Source organism: Trachypithecus francoisi, unplaced genomic scaffold, assembly GCF_009764315.1.
Source record: "Trachypithecus francoisi isolate TF-2019V2 unplaced genomic scaffold, Tfra_2.0 Lachesis_group5, whole genome shotgun sequence".
Classification (NCBI taxonomy): Eukaryota; Metazoa; Chordata; class Mammalia; order Primates; family Cercopithecidae; genus Trachypithecus; species Trachypithecus francoisi.
The window spans coordinates 136,744,786-136,768,206 of record NW_022681470.1 but is presented as its reverse complement, the minus strand read 5'-3'; the positions used below and the strand labels follow the sequence as shown (position 1 = coordinate 136,768,206).

General features: G+C 53.1%; 1 protein-coding gene and 1 long non-coding RNA gene across 17 annotated transcripts in view; one reads left to right on the top strand and one right to left on the bottom strand.

Moving 5' to 3' along the window:
* The window catches only part of CACNA1A (calcium voltage-gated channel subunit alpha1 A), a 314,547-nt gene that overhangs the window by 23,338 nt on the left and 267,788 nt on the right, over positions 1–23,421 (bottom strand). For 6 of the 16 annotated variants that reach the window (XM_033198104.1, XM_033198101.1, XM_033198088.1 and 3 more), the window contains 8 exons: positions 21,082–21,165; positions 17,263–17,268; positions 10,041–10,157; positions 9,644–9,709; positions 9,349–9,464; positions 6,597–6,747; positions 5,020–5,147; positions 3,634–3,730 (listed from right to left, as the gene is read on the bottom strand). In XM_033198104.1, coding sequence (XP_033053995.1) covers positions 3,634–3,730; positions 5,020–5,147; positions 6,597–6,747; positions 9,349–9,464; positions 9,644–9,709; positions 10,041–10,157; positions 17,263–17,268; positions 21,082–21,165 — 765 coding nt within the window. Of the gene's footprint in view, positions 1–2,389; positions 2,487–3,633; positions 3,731–5,019; positions 5,148–6,596; positions 6,748–9,348; positions 9,465–9,643; positions 9,710–10,040; positions 10,158–17,262; positions 17,269–21,081; positions 21,166–23,421 lie in introns of all 16 variants that reach the window. The other 10 variants (XM_033198102.1, XM_033198093.1, XM_033198098.1 and 7 more) reach the window with 3 other exon arrangements.
* Positions 6,741–10,497, top strand: LOC117075613. The gene is made up of 2 exons (XR_004434064.1): positions 6,741–7,173; positions 8,819–10,497. It is a non-coding gene; the product is annotated as an uncharacterized LOC117075613 (long non-coding RNA).

The following is a 23,421-nucleotide window of genomic DNA, read 5'->3' as shown; positions in this document are numbered from 1 at the left end:
CCCAGAGTTCTTCTGGACGGCCCTGTTTCAGTCTGACCCCAAAGAAAAAGAGCACAAGCTGGATTTGAGCAGCGCGTGCAACAGCCAAGGCTGAGGGGGCCAGAACCACAGCCGCTGGTGGGGGGCGCCGCCGGCTCCCCACCCCCAACCCCTGGCTTGGCCCAGACCAGGACAGACCAGATGGGCCCAGACCACATCATTCCTCTGAGAAGCAGCAGGCAGGCAGCCCCCCACTGGTGGGGCAGGCCCCTCGCAGGCATGCAGCAAAGCTGTGACACAGAACAGCACAGACAGGGGTGCATGCAGACGGAATCTCGAGACTCATTCATAGCTCTGTGGGAAGTGTATCTCAGGGACATGTCCGGATCTTGGCTCTCTGTGCAATGGCAGGGGGAAGGGGTGAGGGGCATTCCCTTTCAGCCCAGGGAAGAAAAGATTCCCCATGTCCCAGGCAGGGGCTCTGTCCACCATGCTTGGTGGCATGGGAGAGGATGCTGGGCTGGTGTGCACCAGCCCAGGCTGAGGTGGCACAGAGAAGGGGGGGTGAGGGTGACTTGGGTGGTGATTCAGACACATGTGGGCAGGAAACACAGAGCTGAAAATGGGGAGGGGTATGGTAAATCCAGAGCAGGACCATAGATGGGACACTGGGGGCAGGGTCAGGAAGGAGGTGGGAAATAGAGAAACACACACAGACTGGGCCACTGTGCACAGTTGTGCAGGTTGTACACTGCACAAAGGGCTCCCGTCTTGGAAATGATAGATGTATGTACTTATTTATTTATTAAAATATTTTTTCTTTTTGTAGAGATGGGGTCTTGCTATGTTGCCCAGGCTAATCGCGAACTGGGCTCAAGTGACCCTCCCATCTCAGCCTCTCAAAGCACTAGGATTACAGGCATGAGCCACCACACCCAGCCCCTGATTTGTGTATTAAATATAACAGCTTCTCAGCTGATAGAAAAAAAGTGTCTTGTTCTCACCACATTGGTGAATTGCAACAATTTTCCAACAGACATGTTCTGTGGAAAGGGTGCCTTTTTCAAATTTGCACAAAGTTGTCTTATGGACCCATGGTGGCCTGCACAAAGACTGGGAGAGGAAGGGCTTTCTGTCCCTCTCTTGCACATGCGCACACATTCATCTAAGCAGAGACTGAGAGAAGTGACTTGAGGAAAACTGTGTGTTGGGGGGTGTGGGGGGCGGAGCGACAGGTGCCAGGAGAGGCTCACTGTCTGAGATGCTGGTGGGACAACCTTGTCCCTGGCTTTGATTGAGAAGTGAGGGGAGACATAGAGGTTAGGTGAGGAGGGGTACACAGAGGAAAGAAAGGAATGAGGTGGGGAGGCGGCAACATGGGGCGGGTACAAATAGCACTGATGGATGGGGACACAGGGAAGATCAAGGTGGATGGGAGAATAGGATGATGGGGTAATATTTTTTGGGCGGGGAGAATCTTTAGGGGTCATCCCTGAACTTCTTGTGGATGAGTGGAGGGAACAGAGCATCTGTCCTTGGGCGCCAAGGGAGATTCCAGGACGGGGATCTGGAGGGGTGGCCCGGCCCAGCCGCTTGGCGGCAGGACGCTTGCTCTCTCAGCCAGCATGCACCACCCCCCGTCGGCCATGGTGCCTGCCCGCCCCAGGCCCCGCCAAGGCAGCGTGCATGGCCTGCATCAGTGTGCCACCGTCCAGGGGTCCAGCTGCGGCCGCCTGCCCACTCTGGAACAATGGAGAGGCATGTTGGGGTGTCTTGGGGGTGGGATTAGGGACGGGGGCTGGGGACAAAACTCCAGGGGAGGGAAGGGAGGGGAAGAGAGGTTCTTGGTGCTTCTTGGAAGGTCTCGAATCCCCCAAGGCCCTAGGTCAGAGATCAGCTTCAGGTATGCGTGGCAGGGGCGGGGACCTGGGGGCGCGAGGCACAAAAGATGGGACCAGGACTTCCCCTGCTTTTGGGGGCTAAAGCCCCTCTCTGCAAGGCGCCTGCCCCAGCCTGGGCATGGGGGCCGCTCTGGGTGGGCAAAAGTGGGAGGCGTGGGTTTTGACTTCCCGAAGAAGCGTGTTTGTTTCCAATTTGGTACCTGGGAGACCAGGTGCAAGGGGACCTGGACGCTCCCCTCCCCCTCCCCCCAGCGTGTCGGCCATAATGGAGTCTCAAAACACGAAGACACTCATCAGAAAGGACGGACACAGTGTGCTGCTTAGAATCAAGGGATGATCATGATCAGTTTACTCGAGAAAAGAAAAAAAAGAATCAAAAACAAAAAAGAAGAGAAACGTTGGAAAAAGAGAGTCGGCCGGGTGTTTCTGGTCAGCACTAAAAAAAAAGAAGAAGAAGAAGAAAAAAAAACCCAGTGCCCGGACATCGGTGGTCGGCAAGGGTAGTCTACCTTGTAAGCCACTCTGGCCGGACACTTCTTCCCCAGACCCAGGGGCGGAGACATGTGTCTCAGCATCTGATACATGTCCAGGTAAGGCATGCGGCCCCTGGCAGCACCGAAAATGGAAAAAAAAAAAAAAAAAAAAAGGGGGAATGGGAACAGAGAACCAAAGGAAGAGGGGTGGGGAGGAACAGAAGAAAGAAAACAGAAATCCACACGAGCCGAAAAAATAGAGAGAGAAAGATGCAGAGAATGATAAAATAGATATTTCAAATCAATGGAAAAGAGGAGGAAAAAAAATGGAAGAAAAGGTCATTAAAAAAAGATTACTTCACTGCTCGGGAGCAGGGAGAGAGAGAGAAAAGAGAAAAGTCAGATTCAGCTTGGGCTCTGAGCTACAATTCTGGAGGGATGCAGAGGGGAGTGGGGGATTCTCACTTTGGAAGACTTAGAGCCATGCTTTTGTTCATTGCCTTTTTTTTTCTTTAAAGAGACAGGGTCTCTCTCTGTCGCCTGGGTTGGAGTGCAGTGATGTGATCATAGTTCACTGCAGCCTCCACTTCCTGGGCTCAAGCAATCCTTCTGCCTCAGCCTCCCAAGTAGCTGGGACTACAGGCATGTGCCACAATGCCCGGCTAATTTTTTATAGAGAAGGGGGTTCTTGCTATGTTGCCCAGGCTGGTCTCAAACTCCTGGGCTCAAGCGATCCTCCAGCTTTGGCCTCCCAAAGTGCTGAGATTACAGGCATGAGCCACCGCGCCCGGCCGTCACTGTCATTTCTAAAGTTGGATCACATTCTCTGGTTTGGCTGAGGCTGGTCTCTGAGGGGGCCTAGGTGGGGAGGAGGGGCCGGTGCCAGGGAGGGGAGGAGGGCTAGGGGCTTTGAGAGGTGAGGGGTGGAGGGGAAGAGAGTAGAGGTGATGGTTGGGGGAGAAATGCAAAGTTACAATCCCCCAGGGGATGTGTCTGATTTGGGGTGCCGTGGAGACCCCAGGATGGGCAGCTTCAGCTAAGAGCAAGCAAAGATGGCTGAAGGCTGAAGGGAAGGAGGAAATATGTTCCATGCTTTATCGAGTCTACATGACTGCATTCTGTTGGCTAAGAGAGTTTTCTAGTTTAATGCAAAAGAGAGAGATGGCTCTGTTTTTTAGAGATATATAGATTATATATATATATATATGAAATATATATATTGAAGAACCCCAAGCCACACTCATTCCATGGATGCTAGCAGGTTTTAGTGGAAGTCAAACCTTGCAAGCAACCCTATGAGGACATTTCTTGCCTAAGCCGAGAGGGGGAGATATTACTCGCAATAAACTGTACATATCCTTATAATGAATCCGACCGCTGAAAGGAGAAGAAAGGGGGTTAGTGCAGGCAGTGGGTTCACACGGGCTCCCTGGGCACACGGCGAGGTCATGATGCCCGAGGCTGGGGTCTCCCTGGCTTGAAGGAGTGGGAGAGACTTGGGACAAGTGAAGGTCTCCAGTACATTCCCCGACACTGGGGAGACCTAGGGGTGGAGGATTTCAGTCGGGGTGTGCCAGGAGTTCTGGACTGCAGGGCACCTCCCCCGGGATTCTCTCTGCATCTGCCTCCTCCACAATCTACATGGGCTACAGGGGTGGGGGGGCTTGTGGAATAGAGGACTTGGGGACAGCATCCAACTGCTGTGACCTAAAATCAAAAGAAGAAGAGTTAGGAACCAGCCAAAGCCCAGCCCCAGACCCATGGCTCTCCACAGCCTCTCGGTCTCATGGAAGACTTGTTTGAGGCTATGGGAACAGCCAAGACCACCTCCTGCCCACCTTCCTCGTGGGTGCCTCCTCTCTGGTGCCAAAGCCAGAGGAAGACGGGGCTTAGGCTGCTGAGGGCCCCCCAGTAATGCTTCTTCAGGCCCCAAGCCCAGGCTGAACTAAATCCTCAGTGGCTAGTGGGCTCCAGGTATTTGGATAAAGCCTGAGTGACCTTCAAGGCTTGGTGTTGGATGAGCACTCAAAACACATGCACAAGATGGAATCTATCCCCTGAAACCATTGCCCGTCCGTGGAGAGGGACCCCTCTGGTGTCTACCCAGTTGGGAGCACCCGCTCCCTCTGTGGCCACAAAGATTCAAGGGCCCCTGAGGTTCTATATCCTCCCCTGGCCTGTATGTCCTCTCACTCCAAGGTTCACAGGTCCCAGTGGGAGCTGAGTTCTGCTACTCTGATGTTGCTGCTAATCCTGTCCGCCAAGGGTAAGCCAGCCCTCCTCCCCACACTCTCAAGAGAACTGAGGCTGGGACGCTGTTGGTTTTCTCCCTGGAGCCTGGCTAATGCGTCCTCACCATCTGGAGACTTCACAGTGAGAGACAGGAGAGACTCGTAGGAGGAGAGGGCTCTTCAGGACACCTCATGGTTGACGTCCTCCCTCATTTCCCAGACAGTCCAGGGTCTGGGCAGGGTCGGCACCCTACACGTTTAATCTGGGGTATACAAGGGCGATGATTCTTATATCTTCTCTCCTGACTGAACCTGTGAGACTCTGCTAGGATCCCAGGAGCTCTGTGCTCCAGGGTCTGGGGCCTGACCTAGCCTGCGTTCCAGTTCCAGGGAGAGGCGAGTATTGTGGCTGGAGGATTCGGGATGAATTCTTACCAAGCTGCGGGGTCATACTCGGCCCAGACACGCACGTACTCATCCAGGTGGTGGGGACCCAGGATGGAGGAGTCTCGGGTGAGGTACTCGAAGTTGTCCATGATGACGGCGACAAAGAGATTCAGCATCTGTGGGAATCCCGGGGACCAAGAGAGAGTGGAGGCAGAGACCGAGGGAATGAAGGAGTGAGTGAGAAGGATACAGACAGACACACAGACCCAAAGACATGTACACAGAGACCCAGATGGAGAGAGGGATAGAGAGAAGATGGGGAAAGGAAATGAGACAGACAGAGATCGGGGGACAGAGAGGTGATGCTCACTCACACAAGGAAGTCCAGTGAGAGGGAGATCAAGTGGAGAGATGGGGGAGAGGAAGAGAGAGACACAGAGGGAGAGAGAGAGATACAAAGAGACAAAAACTGGCCTGGCGCAGTGGATCACACCTATAATCCCAGCACTTTGGGAGGCTGTGGTGGGCGGATCACTTAAGGTCAGGAGTTCGAGACCAGCCTGACCAACATGGTGAAACCTTGCCTCTACTACAAATACAAAAATTAGCTGGGTGTGGTGGCATGTGCACCTGTAATCCCAACTACTTGGGAGGTTGAAACTGAAGAATCACTTGAACCTGGGAGGTGGAGGCTGCAGTGAGCTGAGATCTCGCCACTGCACTTCAGCCTGGGCAACAGAGCGAGACTCCATTTCAAAGAAAAAAAAAAAAAAAAAAACAGAGACAAAGACCAAGAATGAGGGAAAGAGACAGAGTCAGTGAGAAGGAGGGGAGGCTTCTGAAATGGGGACTAACACCAAGAGAACCACCCTGATCCCAACTCCTCCCACATCTGCCCCCAACAAGGCCAAAGTGAGATATTTCTTCCCCATCCATCTTTTTTTTTTGAGACAGGATCTCATTCTGTTGCCCCGGCTGGAGTGCAGTGGTATGATCATGGCTCACTGTAGCCTCAACCTCTAGAGCTCAAGTGATCCTCCCACTTCAGCCTCCTGAGTAGCTGGGATTGCAGGTGTGCAGCACCACATGTGCAGCTAATTCAATTTTTTTTTTTTTTTAAGAGATGAGTTTCACACCACGCTGCCCAGGCTGGTCTTGTACTCCTGGGCTCAAGTGACCCTCCCACCTCAGCCTCCCAAAGTGTTGGGATTACAGGCGTCAGCCACTACACCCAGCTGAAATGTTTCAGTGGGTCTCAAATGGGGGAATTCTGTCCCCCACTCCCACTCTCACCCCTGGGGCATGTGGCAATGTCCGGAGACATTTTTGCTTGTCACAACAGGAGGAAGGGGTGGCGTGTGTTGCTAGCATCTGGTCGGGAGAGGACAGGTATGCTGCTATACACTACACTGCATGGCATGGCCCCACCCCAAAGAATCAGCCACCCCCAAATGTCAACAGTGTTGAGTGTGAGATGCTCAGGGTCACCTGATCCCAGGCTGGTTCAGAGAAGCCTTGGAGTGAACGAGCCTTCCACATAGCCACATTCTAGAGAAAGCCACTCCCCTGAAAGGAAGCCAGGCTTAGGGAGTCCAGCCAGCCCTTCACAGTGTCCACAGACTCACCAGAAATGAGCAGAGGAAGATGAAGGAAACGAAGTAAAAATAAGCGAATTCGTTGCCACACTCTCGAGACTGGATGCCAGAGTTCTTATCACACGGCTTCCCACTGAGGCAGGAAAGCATGATGTTGTGCCAAGCTTCCCCGGTGGCACTCCTGAGGACAGTGAGAAATCAGAGACTCGGGCACCCAGCCCTGACTGGGCACCAACGCCTCCCTGGGAGGTGGAGCACACACGTCAAGCACTTGGGCTCTGGAGCTGGCCAGGCAAGCCCCAGGTGGACCACCTCCTTTTACTGGGAGCTGAGGGATGCACATTCTTGGTTGTGCATTGAAGTCCACAGAGAGCTTTGAAAAAACATCAGTGCCCGTGCCCCTTTCCAGCAGACTTGGATTCAATTGGTCTATGGTGGGATTTGAGGACACTGGTATGTTTTTTTATTTTCTTTTCCTTCTCTCTCCCTCTCCCCCTCCTCCCATCCCCTGCCTGCCCCCCCTTTTGACAGGGTCTTGCTCTGTTAGCCAGGCTGGAGTGCAGTGGCACAATCACTGCTCACTGCAACCTCAACTTCCCAGGCTCAGGTGATCCTCCCCGCTCAGCCTCTTGAGTAGCTGGGACTACAGACACATGCCACCACTCCTGGCTGATTTTTAAACTTTTTTTTGTAGAGATGGGGTCTCACTGCGTTGCTCAGGCTGGTCACTGGTATGCTTTAAAAGCTCCCCTCTTGGCTGGGCATGGTGGCTCACACCTGTAATCCCAGCACTTTGGGAGGCCAAGGCAGGCGGATCACGAGGTCAGGAGATCGAGACCACCCTGGCTAACATGGTGAAAACCCCATCTCTATTAAAAATACAAAAAATTTGCTGGGCGTGGTGGCGCTCGCCTGTAGTCTCAGCTACTTGGGAGGCTGAGGCAGGAGAATCGCTTGAACCCGGGAGGCAGAGGTTGCAGTGAGCTGAGATTGCGCCACTGTGCTCCAGCCTGGGTGACAAAGAAGGAGATTCCATCTCAAAAAAAAAAAAAAAAAAAAAAAAGCTCCCCTCAGGCTGGGCGCAGTGGCTCATGCCTGTAATCCCAGCACTTTGGGAGGCTGGGGTGGGCGATTACCTGAGGTCAGGAGTTCAAGAACGGCCTGGCCAACATGGTGAAACCTCGTCTCTACTAAAAATACAAAAATTAGCCAGGTGTGGTGACGGGAACCTATAATCTCAGCTACTCAGAAGGCTGAGGCAGGAGAATCACTTGAACCCGGAAGGCACAGGTTGCGCTGAGCTGAGATCACACCACTGCACTCTAGCCTGGGCAATAAGAGTGAAACTGTCTCAGAGAAAAACGAAAACAAAAAAAGCTCCCCTCCATCCAGGTGACAGTCACCTCATACTATATTCTCCCTGGATCACTCTGTTCTAGGTATGCTGGGCTCCTCACAGTCCTCAAACATGCCAGCCACACTCCTGCCCCAGGGCCTTTACACAAGCAGTCCCCTCGGCTTGGACTGCCCTTCCCCATATACCCACTGGCTCCCTCCCTTGCCAATTTCTCTCAAATGTCACACTTTCAGAGAGGCATAACCTGCCAGCCCTCTATTCTTTCTCTGTTGTTAGATTAAAAACATTATTATTATTTATTATTAATATTTTTTACTGTGGCAAAATACACACAGCATGAAGTTTATCAACTTAACCATTTTGAAATGTACAATTCAGTGGCATTAAGTAAACTCACATTATCATGCAACTATCACCACTATAACTTTTTTTAAAAATTAAAAAGATATATTTTTGTTTTTAGAGACACAGTCTTGCTCTGTTGCCCAGGTTGGAGTGCAGTGGAACAATCATAGCTTACTGTAGCCTGGAACTCCTGGGCTCAAGCAATCCTCCCGCCTCAGCCCCCCAAGTAGCTGGGACTACAGGTGTGTGCCACTATGCCCAGTTAATTAAAAAAAATTTTTTTTGTAGATACGGGGTCTCATTATGTTGCTCAGGCTGGTCTCAAACTCCTGGGCTAAAGCGATCCTCCCACCTTGGCCTCTCAAAATGCTAGAATTGCAGGCATGAGTCACTGCACCTGGCCCTATTCCCCTTTATTCTTGAAATTTGTCTCTTCCCAGCATTCTCTATAATTTGTTTCCTGGTTATTCGTCTTCCCCATGGGGATGTTAGCTCCCAAAGTGCTTAAAATGTCTCTTTTCTCTATTTCCTGGTGATTCTCGTTTTTCAGCAGTGCCTGGCATGCTGTAGGTGCTCAATAAACCTCCACTGAACAAACGAAGGAACTTTGTGTGCAGCCAGGATGACGAACCAAATAATCAAGCCTCATGGTCTGTAAGCCTATTTTCTCATCGTCAGATAGGGGTGCCAAGAATCCCTTCCTCACAGGGTAATCAGGAAGATTCAGAGATAATGCCTGGAAAATGACCTTCATGATTGTGTCCCAGGGCCCTCCGCTTCTGCCCTGCTAGGATTCCTGGGCCCCCAAACGCCTATTTCCAGCCTCACGGGAAAAGAAGGATAAAAGCACATCTGGCCACCCCTACACCAGAAAAGGAGGGCACACCCCCTACCAGAAGAGAAGGAGGAGGGCACGCCCCCTACCAGAAAAGAAGGGTGAGGGCACGCCCCTGCCAGAAGAGAAGGAGGAGGGCACGTCTTCCATTGGAAAAGGAGGGCACATCCCCTATGGGAACAGAAGGATGAAGGACGCACCCCACCCCACGGGAACATAATTATCAGAGCAGGCCCCCTTCTTACCGGAAGAGAAGCATGAGGGCCTGGAAGAAGGTCCGGAAGTTATTGTGCTCAGTGATTTGGAACTCATCTTCATCACTGTCCTCGTCCTCCACGTCGATGCCGATGTTACCAAACACCTGCGGAATTGGAGGGTGACGACCAGGGGCTGCCATTCCTCCAGTGGCTTCTGGGAAACCCAGCTCAACCTCCATGGCTGCTTCTGTGGACCAGGCTCCTCTGACCCACCCCTTTCTAAGCGTGGCTGCCCTCCTTGGGCCTTGGGAGGCTCTGGGAACCTTAGGGGCGTGGCACTCACCTGCATCCCGATGATGGCATAGATGAAGAAGAGCATGGCGATCAGCAGACAGACATAAGGCAGGGCCTGGTGGGAAAAAAGGCAATGAAGTAGAGTGCTGGGGGTCCCTCAGCCACACTGTCTTCCTCCCTTGTGCCAGTGCTCTGCCCCACTGGGTTGGGTGGCCACATGCTGTGCCAGAGTCCTGCCAGGGCAGGTGGGCATCTCTGGAGGCTCTAGGATGAGGCCCTTACAGCTCTGAAGACACCAGGGGCAGGAAGTTAGACAAGAGCCTTGGAGATAACAGATTCTCTGCATGACTACATCACAGAGGAACTTCCAATCTGACTTCTACGTTCAGCCAGAGCAAGGGGGTCACCCCCGCAGCCCTGGGCCAGCAGTGGGGATGAGGACTCACCTTGAAGGACTGCACAAAAGTCCAGAGAAGAATGCGGATGGTGTAACCCTGACGGAGAAGTTTGATGAGCCGGGCAGCTCGGAAGAGGCGGAGAAAGCTCAGGTTGATGAAGTTATTCTGGGGAGATGGAGGAAAAGGGGTGACCATCCACCCACCCCAAAGGGCTCAGAGCTGTCACCACTCACAGAGGCCCCTACATGAAGCCAACCAACAGGAAAAAAGCAAGCCAGACCCCAAATAAGGAGGGAGAGAGAAAGCACTATTAATGCAATGATGCGGAGGAAAAACTCAAAAAAGGAATAATGTTGGGAGAGAGAGGGTGGGAGGGAGGAAAAGGCATCAACTCAAAAGCATAAGCCCTCCCTGCCAGCCCCACCCGCAACAGGGAAAAGGAACAAAAAAGGAAGGAGGAAAAAGGAACGGGGATGGGGAAGAAATAACAAAATAACAAGAAAAAGAAAATATATCCGAATCATCCAATCAGGAAAAAAATCGAGATGGTTTTTGTTTCTCCCAACAACCAAATGCACTGAGACGAAAGGACACAAGCCGGTCAAGTTGCGGAATCTATCACACGTGTACGATGCACAAACACCAGGGCGGGGGTGGGGGTGGAGGTCGCCAGCACGCTCAGGCCTGGTGGACATGTGCGGGTTCCGAGGGCATGTTACGCTCCGGGCCAGAAATGCATCTGTCACGGGACTCACCGGGCACCCTGCCCTGCCCTGCCCTGCCGAGCTGCCCACCCGCTCCTGCCCGCCCTGACCTCACCCCACGGCCAAGAGGAGCAGCGGCTCGAGCCAATTGGGAGAAGCGGAAGAGCATCTTTTCTTACCCCCTTGGCGAGCGGGAATGGGGAGGACGGGAGGGAGCTGGGACTGTTCGGCTGCAGGGTGAGTCCTCGCTGCCCGCTGAGTCGGAGAAGATGCATTTGGGGCCCTTTTCCCCCCTCTCAGGGATGGCTTCTCAGCTTCTGGGGCTGGGTGGAGTAGCACGGGACCAGGCCTGCAGGAAGCAGGAAGCACTCAGCTCCCATGGGTGGGTGAGCTCAGAAATCAGCCCGGGCCCACCAAGGGGCGGGTGCTGGGGGCTGGGAGGTGGGGCCATCCCTGCCCCCAGGACCTCCCTGGGTGGCCACTGCCTCTGCTCAAAAACCCCCTGTCTAGTCACTGCCTCTGCCTCCTCCCACCCAAGCTAGAAGAACCAGGGGGCCAGAGAGTCGGGGAGTCAGGGAGGAGACCAGCTGGAGATGGTGAACATGGACTACCAGTGTTAAGTGGCCATCGTGGGGCTTCAAGGGACCTTGGTGGGGTGGGGGTTGGAGTCTCAAAGTCACGAGTGGGTCAAATCTAGCTAGTAAAACTGTTTTGTTGGGCCTGAGCAGTGTTTTTTCATTTGTCCTCGTTTTTAATTAAAAATTATTGCCATTGTTTAAAAATCAAGAGATTTTGCCCACCAATCTGGCTTTCTGGCAACCCCAGGCCTGCTGCGATTGCTCCCTGAAAGCAGGCCACATGCTCTCCAGTTTTCTAAGGTCCGCAGGTTATAGAAATGGCACTTGCTTTCCTGGTTGACTGGTGTCTGCTTCGCCCCCAGAGGCATTTGAGTTTGAGACCCCAGCCTCAGGCAGACATGGAAACCCTCCTTCGCTGGCCAGTACCCAGCAGGGTAAAGGCAGGAGGAGCAGAGGGTCTCTCCACACTAAGGGAAGGGGCTTAATGAGACTCGTTCTATGGGATTTGTAGGATTTGCTACAGGCCACGTAGCAAGATTTAACTTGGTCTAACCTTCACCCTCCAAATGGCACAGGGTGACCATATAGTCACAGCCTCCCTCCTGGTTTCAAAAGTGTCCTAGTTTGGGTGATGAATTACATGGGCATCCTACTTGGTGGCTTCCAGAGGGCTTTCTGGCTGCCAGATCTGTGTCTTGTGCTAGCTTTGGCCTGGGAGCTGAGAGGCAAGGACTGGAGTTCCAGGAATTTCTGAGGCTGGCAAGAGGCCTCTGGGTTTGATGGCAATGTCTAGGATGCTCTCTGGGACACATCAGTGTGTCCTTAGGCCTCTAGGATGGAGAAGGGGGCGGGGGGATCCTACCCTGACCACACTGGGCTCAACTGCTGTGAGAATGTCTCCAGCGCCTCGAACAAGCCCCCAAACCCAGCTTGGCTAACAGAGTCACTCTCTGTGCCCTGCTGCCCTGACCCCCATCCCTGCCTGGCCACCCAGCTCCACCTGGGGATGGGGCCGATGGCTCAGGTATCCCCAGCCCCCTCCCTTTCAACCCCAGAGTACAAGCCATCCCTTTCATGGGGTGGATCATAACATGTGGACTCGGCCAGGCATGCGAAGGCAGGCGGACCCTGGAAGCAGCCTCAGGAGCGGGGTTTGGGGGAGAGCAGGGGAAGCTTGCAACCATGCCAAAAAGCCAGGGATCTGGCAGGGATATGCATGCAGAAAACATGCTCCCCTTCTTGGAGTCCAGTGGGGGAGGAGACACACGAGGGAGGTAGGGGTGGAGACGGGAAGGGTTTGGGGCAGTGGGGGAAGGGTACTAGTCTGCCCTCACCCACCCTCCACCTCTTCCTGCATCTGTACCAAGTCTTTCTACTGCCCCCAGAACTTCTGACAAGTTCCCTCTTCCTGCCTTCCACATTTCAGTCCACAGCCTGGGAGGTGCAGCCTCCTCTCCTCAACACCTCCCCTGAACTTCCTGGCTAGAATGTGACGGGGGTGGGACACAGCCCCTGGAAGGCATGAGGACGGCTCTTTTCTTTTCCAGTGCTGTGCTCAGGTGTCCCTCAAGTGCTCAGAAGGATATGGAGACCACCCACCTAAGGGCTCCAGAAAAGTCCTACTACTTGTAGACCTCAGCTCCAAGCTCCAGCCCCCACAACACCTGCCTGTCTGACTTATTTCAGGCTGTCCTAAAGGCACCTCAAACTTGCTATGCCCACACCTATTCTCTTCCCCCAACCTGGCCCTTTTCTGGCACTCGCTCACCTCTATCGCCCAGTTTTTTTTTTCCCCTAAAGACAGAGTCTCACTCTGTTGCCCAGGCTAGAGTGCAGTGGTACGACCTCGGGTCACTGCAACCTCTGCCTCCCGGGTTTAAGTGAATTCTCCTGCCTCAGCCTCCTGAGGAGCTGGGATTACAGGTGCCTGCCACCATGCATGGCTAATTTTTGTATTTTTTAGTAGAGATGGGGTTTCACCATGTTGGTCAGGCTGGTCTCGAACTCCTGAACTCAGGTGATCCTCCTGCCTCGGCCTCCCAAAGTGCTGGGATTAGAGGCTTGAGTCACGACGCCCAGCCTGTCTCCCAGTTTTAAGCCAGACCCGACTGCTCCCAGGCACCTCATCCCCTCAGTTCAGTTCTGATCTTTCCCTGGGTCCTGCAGAGATCCATCTGAGAGGGACACCCTCCCGCTGTATTCTCTCTTCCACTGTCATCTCTTGCTGTGATTCCCAGTGCCCACCTCCAGCCCAGCCTCCTGTCAAGCTGTTCCCTGCCCTGCAACCAGGGTGAGCTTGTCTAGTCACACGACCAGTCACACCTCCCCTGCTTCCTATCCTCCCAGGCCTTTCCTGGTGCTTAGGAAAAAGCCCAAATTCCACAATATAGCCCCACCCTCCCCAGCCCCAGGTCCTGTCCCCTGCTGTCTTCGTCGGCTATCTCCAGGCCAGTCTTTCTCTGCTGTCTTTGCATCAGCCACACTGCCTCGCTTGCAGATCCTGACCCCCCACAGGCTCCGTCCAGGCTGTCCTGGGCCTGGAATGCTCTGTGCATCTCTCTCTGCCTTGTTAATGCTGCTCATCCTTCAGCTCGCAGTGCAGGTATAATTTTAAATGGAGTCAAGGTGTTATTTGACCGATGCCTGCCCCCCCCACCTGACTGTATGTGGTGAGAGGGGACAGTAATGGTGTCTGCTTCTGCCCATAATTCCATCTGTGGCACCAAATAGGGGCTCATTAAATGTTTGGTGGGTGAGTGCCTGTGTACTGCCAGCAGGAAAGGGATCCCAAGGCAAAGATGCCATTGGGGCGTCCCTCTGAGGGCCTCATTGGTGAGTGGGAGGGGGCAGAGGCAGTTGAGATTTAACAGAACGAGGGGTGTGCAAGGGGCTGAGAAGTGGGGGAGGGAGAGAGATGTGTGCAGTATGTACTGGAGTGGGGGTACAGGGTGGGCAGATGTAGCAGAGAGGGCCAGTGTGTGTGTGTGCATGCATGTATGACTGTGTGTGGGAGACACAGAGACAGGGACGGTGAATGAGAATTAGAGGCCAGGTGCAGTGGCTCACACCTGTAATCCCAACACTTTGGGAGGCTGAGGCCGGTGGATCACTTGAGGTCAGGAGTTCGAGACCAGCCTGGCCAACATGGTGAAACCCTGTCTCTACTAAAAATACAAAAAGTGGCCTGAGTGCCTGTAATCTCAGGTACTCAGGAGGTGAGGGCATGATAATCGCTTGAAACTGGGAGGCGGAGGTTGCAGTTAGCTGAGATCATACCACTGCTTACCAGCCTGGGTGACAGAGTGAGACTCTGCCTAAAAAACAAAACAAAAAAAGGAGTGAGAGGGAGAGAATTAGAGAATGAGCGAGAAAAAGAAGAGGTCATGACTACGTGCGGTGTCTGTACACGCAGTGACTGTGTGCATAGTGACTGTGTGTTCAGTGTGTGGTTCAGAGTGCATAGACTGTGTGTGCAATGTATGGATACATAGTGACTGTGTGTGCATAGACTGCACAGTGACTGTGTGTGCAGTGACTGTGTGTGTGCACAGTGACTGTGTGCATAGTGACTGTATGCATAGTGACTGTGTGTGCATAGTGACTGTGTGTGCAGTGACTGTGTGTGTGTGCAGTGACTGTGTGCATAGTGACTGTATGCATAGTGACTGTGTGTGCATAGTGACTGTGCCTGCAGTGACTGTGTGCATAGCGACTGTGTGTTCAGTGTGTGGGTGCATAGACTGTGTGTGCAGTGTGACTGCAGTGACTGTGTGTGCAGTGACTGTGTGTGCATAGTGATTGTGTGCAGTGACTGCATAGTGACTGTGTGCACAGTGACTATGTGCATAGTGACTGTGTGTGTGCAGTGTCTGTGTGCAGTATCTGTGCCTGCACAGTGACTGTGCATAGTAACTGTGTGTGCAGTGACTGTGTGCAGTGACTGTGTGGTGTCTGTGTGCAGTGACTGCACAGTGACTATGAGTGCATAGTGACTGTGTGCGCAGTGACTGTGTGTGCATAGTGACTGTGTGTGCAGTGTCTGTGTGCGGTGACTGTGTGTGCAGTGACTGTGTGCACACAGAGACTGTGTGTGCACATAGTGACTGCACAGTGACTGTGTGCAGAGTGTGCACAGTGACTGTGTGTGCAGTGACTGTGCAGTGACTGTGTGTGCAGTGTCTGTGTGCAGTGATTGTGCACCCAGTGACTGTGTGTGCATAGTGACTGTGTTCGCAGTGACATGTGCACAGTGACTGTGTGTCCAGTGTCTGTGTGCAGTGATTGTGTGCAGTGTCTGTGTGCAGTTCTGTGTGCAGTGACTGTGAGTGTGCAGTGACTGTGTGGTGTCTGTGTGCAGTGACTGCACAGTGACTATGAGTGCATAGTGACTGTGTGCGCAGTGACTGTGTGTGCATAGTGACTGTGTGTGCAGTGTCTGTGTGCGGTGACTGTGTGTGCAGTGACTGTGTGCACACAGAGACTGTGTGTGCACATAGTGACTGCACAGTGACTGTGTGCAGAGTGTGCACAGTGACTGTGTGTGCAGTGACTGTGCAGTGACTGTGTGTGCAGTGTCTGTGTGCAGTGATTGTGCACACAGTGACTGTGTGTGCATAGTGACTGTGTTCGCAGTGACATGTGCACAGTGACTGTGTGTCCAGTGTCTGTGTGCAGTGATTGTGTGCAGTGACTGTGTGCAGTGTGTGTATAGTGACTGTGTGCAGTGACTATGTGTATGTGTGTCTGTGTGGTGACTGTGCGCAGTGACTGTGTGTACGCAGTGACTGTGTGTGCATAGTGACTTTGTGTGCAGTGACTGCATGTGCAGTGTCTGTGCAGTGACTGTGTGTGTGCATAGTGACTGTGTGCACAGTGACTGTGTGTGCAGTGTCTGTGTACAGTGACTGTGTGTGTGCAGTGATTGTGTGCAGTGTCTGTGTGCAGTGTCTGTGTGTGTACAGTGACTGTGTGCAGTGATTGTGTGCCCAGTGACTGTGTGCGCAGTGTCTGTGTGCATAGTGACTGTGTGTGCAGTGACTGTGTGCACAGTGTGCAGTGTCTGTGTGCAGTGTCTGTGTGCAGTGACTGTGTGCAGTGACTGTGTGCAGTGTGTGTGCATAGTGACTCTGTGCAGTGTCTGTGTGTGCGGTGACTGTGTGCAGTGACTGTGTGTACACAGTGACTGTGTGTGCAGTGTCTGTGTGTGCAGTTACTGTGTGCAGTGACTATGTGTGTGCAGTGACTGTGTGCAGTGACTGTGTGTGTGCAGTGTCTGTGTGCAGTGACTGTGTGTGCGCAGTGACTGTGTGACTGTGTGTGCACGTGCAGTTCAAGGCTCCAGGAGAGGGTCTCAGTGGGCCGGCCCCACATGAAGCTACCAGATCCGAGTCTGGCACTTCTGAGATCCTCTGCCTGAGAATCTTTGCCGGCACACTGCCTGGCCTTCACGTCTCCTTTATTAGCCTTGGAGAGTCAAGCCTCTGCTGGTCAAGGCCAAAGATCTTGTGGGCTTGAGATGGAGGTTTGGGGACAGCAGGATGGAGAGAGCTGGAGGGGCAAGGAGACAGTTGGCAGCTTTCCTGGGGCCTGGAGTCCATGGAGCTGAACGGGGGACAGGAGAGGTGAGAGGCGGCTGGGAGTGGATTTGCCTCCATTGTCTCTGAGTGTACGGGATGTGTGTGCCGGATGGGGCGAGAGACAGAGGTGCTGCGCTGGGAAAACCCATCCCTTTCTCTGCAAAAGATGCAAAACACCCCAAACAGAAAACCTCCATTCAGAACCTGATAAAAAAACAGCCAGAGTCTGCAGGAAGTGGGAGGCACAGGGGCTGGGGGCGGGAGGACAGACAGACAGAGGGGAGCGGAGGGGTGGGGAGAGCGTCAGGCATCCCACGTTGGAGAGGCAGGGTGTGGCATGCAATGCCGATGCGAGGAGATGCGTTCACAGTTAATGTAAGGCATTTAGACTTCAGAAAGAAGTAAGACCAACCGGATTCTAGATGCAGATGTTGAAGATGAGGGGGAGCGGGCGGGCGGGGGCAGTTGGGGAGGCGTGTTCAGCATTTTTTAGGTTGATTTGTAACCAGTGCCAAAAAACCAATGGGTTTTGGTTCCCGGGCGGGGAGTGGGGGTGGTGGTGGCGGTGGGTTGGGAGATAAGTCATTGGTGTATGAACACACAGACCATGTCATGGATGAACAAATGAATTTCATAGTGCATTTTGATTGGATGAGTTTTTCAGACGGCGTTGCGCCAATATACAGTTTTAAGAGCAGGCATGAAAAGAGACAAGACAAGAAACACAGTCATTATCCATTGCACACAGGGCAAACCCACGTCACCCCAGCCACTTGGGGGCGGCAGCTGAGGCAGCACTGGTTAGTACTGCCGCATGCCCTCTGCCCCCTAAACCCCAGGGACCTGCCCTCCCAAGAATCTGGCACTTCCTGTCTCAGCCTGGCCAAGCCCTGGCCTCAGAATTAGTGGGCTTACCTGGGAGGCAGAAAGGGGCAACTGAGACCTCCTTGCCCACCAGGACATGCCTCTCCCTACTCCAGGTTGGGACTTAATTGTCCTAGAAGCACCCAAACACCCACCCACTATCTTTCCCTCAAATTGATTATAATTCAGGGCTGGCTAACACAACTACACACCCATTCACAATAACAACAACAATAGCAGTAATAATGACAACCACCATTCTCAAACTCCTGGTTTCCTGGCAGGTTCTGTGCCAAGCACTTCACGTTGATTTATTTCTTTCTCTTTCTTTTCTTTTCTTTTCTTTTTCTTTCTTTCTTTCTTTCTCTTTCTTTCTTTCCTTTTTTCTTTCCCTTCCTTCCTTCCTTCCTTCCTTCCTTCCTTCCTTCCTTCCTTTCTTTTCTCTCTCTCCTCTCTCTCTCTCTTTCTCTTTCTTCTTTTTTTTTGTTTGAGACAGAGTTTCACTCTGTTGCTCAGGCTGGAGTGCAGTGGCACAATGTTGGCTCACTGCAACCTCTTGCCTCCTGAGAATCAAGTGATTCTCCTGCCTCACTCCTCCTGAGTAGCTGGGATTACAGGCACCTGCCACCACGCCCGGCTAATTTTTGTATTTTTAGTAGAGACAGGGTTTCACCATGTTGGCCAGGCTGGTCTTGAACTCCTGACCTCAAGTGATCCACCCGCTTTGGCCTCCCAAAGTGCTGAGATTACAGGCGTGAGCCACCGCACCCGGCCCGTTGATGCTTTTACTTGTAAAAACTTCCTATCCCCCTCCCTAGAATGTCAGCTCTATGGGAGCAGACATTCTGTATTCTTGGTCTGTTTTGTTTGGCACCCTTCCTTCTTGCTCTGTCTCCAGCACCTATAATCACACCTGGCACACAGTAGGTGCTCAATGAATGTCTTTTGAGTGCATTCATCAATGTGAGTCTTGCAAGTGTCTGAGGCTGGTTGCAATAGTTAGCCACTCTACATGAGAAGAGATAGCACAAGTTGTCCAAGATCAAACAGCTGGTAGGGAGGGCTGGGAGCTGTTTGGCTACTGCAATAGTCCTTATGTCCATGAACACCTCATGCCCCATCTTCCTGCCAGCCAGGAGAACAGGCCGTTGGAACCTATCCCTACAGCTATCTTACTGTAGTGAGAGTGAAGGTTTACTGAAGTGGTGATTGAAGGTTTCAGCTAACTTCCTCCACCCCAACTGCCCTTCTGGGGAGCGGAACCATCCCTCCAACCTCTTGATCCAAAGGGACATTGGTTCAAGGCTGTCTTGTGTGTAGCTGGGTGGCAAGATATTTTGACTGCCAGCTGGAGCTCCAGCCCTCTCTAGAAACTCAGGACAATGGCCAGGTGGGGGCGCCCCAGTGGAGAGAGATCCCAGGTGGGCAAGAACCCTCTAGAGGAAGGTTTCAGAGATAGAGTGAGGGGAAGGGGAAAATTCTGGCTCACTGGAGCTGAAGGCAAATAAGTGTGTATCACTTGGGTGCAGGTGCCGTGGGACACATCAAAGAATGGCCCCCTCTTTTGTGTAGTTCCCCAGCCCCTCCTGGCCTTCTAGGAGGGAAGAGAAGGCTAACGGATCCTTTTCTGTAGGGTGATCTGACTGGGACACCTCAGGAGCTGTCAGTGTACTCTCAGGAGTCACCCAGGCCTGGCTTTGTGACTTTGGGAGTGTCTCTCACTTCCCCAGGCATTGAAGATCAGTTTTCTTTCTTTTTATTTTTTTGAGACGGAGTTTCGCTCTTGTCACCCAGGCTGGAGTGCAATGGTGTGATCTCGGCTCACTGCAACCTCCGCCTTCCGGGTTCAAGGAATTCTCCTGCCTCAGCCTCCCGAGTAGCTGGGATTACAGGCATGTGCCACCACGTCTGGCTAATTTTTTTGTATTATCAGTAGAGACAGGGTTTCACCATGTTGGCCAGGCTGGTCTTGAACTCCTGGCCTCAGGTGATCCACCGGTTTCGGCCTCCCAAAGTGCTGGGATCACAGGCGTGAGCCACCGTGCCTGGCTGAGGGTCAGTTTTCCCATCTGTGAAACGGGGCAATACCCTCTTTCTCAGGCCTGACCACACTCAGTTCTATTCTCCTGACTTCTCTGCCTGCTCTGAGCATCATATTCAGCTTCCTTCTGGTTTACCTTGGCCAATGGGAGGCTCTGGCAGGAGATAAGGGACGAGGGGAGAGAAAGGTTGGGGTGTTTCTCTCTTATTGCACTCCACCTGCTTTGGCCCTGGTCTCTGTCCCTCCACATTGACAGGACAGGTCCCATTTGGTGGCATCTCCTGGCCTCCTGCTCAGGTTCCCTCCCCACTTCAGCACCTGGGCACGTAACGGCTCCCTATGGTAGCTAGTCACTGGGCACCTTGCCACCCTTGTGGGTCACCTTCCCTTCCCTTCCACCAGTGATCTCTGCATTTGGGTGCCTTCAGCTGAACCCTCCGAGGGAATTCTCTTACAAGCTGAGACCGAGACCTCTACCCTGAGTCAATCCACGTAAACCACTTAGCACAGTTCCCTGGCACACAGCAAGGCTGCGATTCTTGTGAGCTATTGTTATTTTTATTGTAATTAAGATGACATTGATATCACCCTTAACCCTTGGCTTTGATGCCCTTTGACCACTGCTTCCCCCTGCAAGGATCTTCTACCCTCCCCTCAATCTCCTGAGGGATCCCAAGCCTGGGCTCACTGGCAGATGGCCAAGGAGAGGGTCTGGGACTCTGGGGCCCTGAGTCTTCCAGAAAAGGAGAAGGGCAATGTGTCCTGTGGGGCCACTACAGAGAGGTCCAGAGACCCCCATGTTGAGAGTCTCCCAGGCCTGGGGCTAGAGGAGGGAAGACACCCTGGGGACCCCACTATGGCCCTGGGAGTCGTGTTCCCACTCTGGCCTGAGGGCTGTGGCTCTCTCCTGCCCATGAACCAGGAGCGGGTTGGTTTAAACAAAATTGACTTGAAACTCATTCTTGCTGGGCTCCTGACATGGGGTGGTGTTTGGGAGTCGGTTCCGCTTTAGGAGCTTTTAAGTGTCTCAGTTCCCTCAACGTACGCATCTGCATTATTCATTCCTAGGCCAGATTGCAGGGAGGCCCACCCCTCAGTGCTGGCCCTACAGCCAGGCTTTGGTCGCCCCCATCTCCCCACGATGCCCTCTTGAGGGGCTGCCCTTGTCCCCAGGGGCCCCAGTTCTCCCTCTCTGGTCATGGCCAAGTGCTGGCTCAAGCAGCTGTGGCTATCGGGACCCACTGCTTCTAGAAATGCTCCCCCGCCCCCCGCCACCTGCTTTGTCCAGCCCAGAGTCACCCAGAGAGAAGCTGGTGGGAGACTTACCCCAAACTCAGTCACGAGGATATCGGTGATGCTGCCCAGAACAGTCACAAAGTCGAAGATGTTCCAGGCATCGCGGAAATAATTCTAGAATGGGGACCCACAAGACAGAGATGCCAACAGAGGGCTTGGTTCCCGGCCCCCCTAGGCTGGCTGGGGGCATGTTAGAGGCACAGCTGCCAATCAGCGGAGTGCCCGGGACAGTTGTGGTTGTTCAAAGGGCTGCGGTAAAGGCTGTTCAACATCATCTGCGCTGAGTCTACCTCCCTGGGAACCCCTGGGGGCCTTCCCATGATTGGCCTGGCCCCAGAGGGGGCCTCCAGTCCCTGCTTCAGCTCCACGGGGCTGGGGCTGCTCTTCAGAGCTGTGGCTTATCTCTCCAGCATTTTTGAGGGCTCCTGAGACCCCAGGGGCTTTATAAATGACATCATTGAGATCCTCATGAAGATCCTGGAGGGAATGGTTATCACCCATTTTCTTCCTTTCTTTTTCTTTTTTGAGATGGAGTCTCACTCTGTCACCCAGGCTGGAGTGCAGTGGCGCGATCTTGGCTCACTGTAACCTCTGCCTCCTGGGTTCAAGCAATTCTCCTGCCTCAGCCTCCCAAGTAGCTGGGACCACAGGTGCATGCCACCACACCCAGCTAATTTTTGTATTTTCAGTAGAGACAGGGTTTCATCATGTTAGTCAGGCTGGTCTCGAACTCCTGACCTCAAGTGATCTGCCCACCTCGGCCTTCCAAAGTGTTGGGATTACAGACGTGAGCCACCGCTCCCAGCTATACCCATTTTCTAGGAGGTGACCAAGCCACTCATCTGCCTGAGGCTAGCAGCACAGAGATGTAAAGCCAGGATTTGAACCCAGGCCTCAGAGAGCCCATGGTCTGTTCAGGACCCCACTAGGTTGGCAGCATACTTGAGAAGAAAGGAGACTGGGTTCAAATCCCAACTCTGCAACCAGAGCTGTGTGGCTATGGGCAAGTGGCTTAACCTCTCTGGGTCTCCATTTCCTGATCTGGAGGAGGATAGTAACAGGGTACAGAACAGGAACTGGACAGGGGGCTTTGGGGCCTTTCAGGCACATGCACTTCCTGGCCCCCTTGTATTTAGACGGGGCCATGTGCGTCTAGGTGCAGTGATGTGCTGTGAGTGGAAGCAGTGTGGTCACTTTCTGGTCAGCATTGGCCTCTCTAGCCTCTCAACCCTGGGCTTGGTGACCAGTAACATTTCGAAAGGCAGCTACTCTGTGAGGCTGGGTCCCTGAGTAACTATGAGGCAAAAAGCTTCCCTGTTGAGTGTAAAAAAACCTTCCCATCAATTTAAGTCACTGAGATGTGGGGGCTGTTTGTTACTACAGCTTCACTTGATCTATCCTGACTGCTACATTCCTGGGCTGGGTGCTGGCTCAAGGGGAAACACCAGCATAGCCTTTCTGTTGCTAAAATATGGAAATACTCCACATTATTTGGAAAACAGTCACAGCCTCAAGTCCCACAAGGTCTCCTCCTATCTCTGACTCCCCTCAACCGGGTACTGACATGGTGATGGATGGCATCCTAGTCTGGACCCAAGAGTCTGGGTCAAAGAGATGGCCCTCCCCTTTGGGGTCAGTGGGACTCAAAACACAAAACACAGGGCCTTCTCAGCATCTTCACAGAAGCAGAGGCCAGTTCAGGGGTTGCGGTGGTCAGTGTGACCCTGAAGTAGCCCCTCTACCTCACAGAGAAGGAGCCTGACTTTAGAGCTGTGCTTCCCTCCTAGTTGAAGTGCCTGGGGCCTCTGCGCCCTTCTCTGGGAGGCAGCGGTAACACAGCAATCAGACAATGAATGTGGGTCGCTGAGCATGGAATATACAGTAGGTGCTCAACAGATGGGATATTGCTGTTTCGCAACTGCCTATAAAAGGAATTCAGGGGGCTGGGCGCGGTGGCTCACACCTATAATCCCAGAACTCTGGGAGGCTGAGGCAGGTGGATCACGAAGTCAGGAGATCAAGACCATCCTGGCTAACACAGTGAAACCCCATCTCTACTAAAAAATACAAAAAAAAAAAAAAATAGCCAAGCGTGGTGGCAGGCACCTGTAGTCCCAGCTACTTGGGAGGCTGAAGCAGGAGAATGGTGTGCACCTGGGAGGCAGAGCTTGCAGTGAGCAGAGATTGCACTACTGCACTCCAGCCTGGGCCACGGTGCGAGACTCCGTAAAAAAAAAAAAAAAAAGGGGGGGGCCAGGCGCGGTGGCTCAAGCCTGTAATCCCAGCACTTTGGGAGGCCGAGATGGGCGGATCACAAGGTCAGGAGATTGAGACCATCCTGGCTAACATGGTGAAACCCCGTCTCTACTA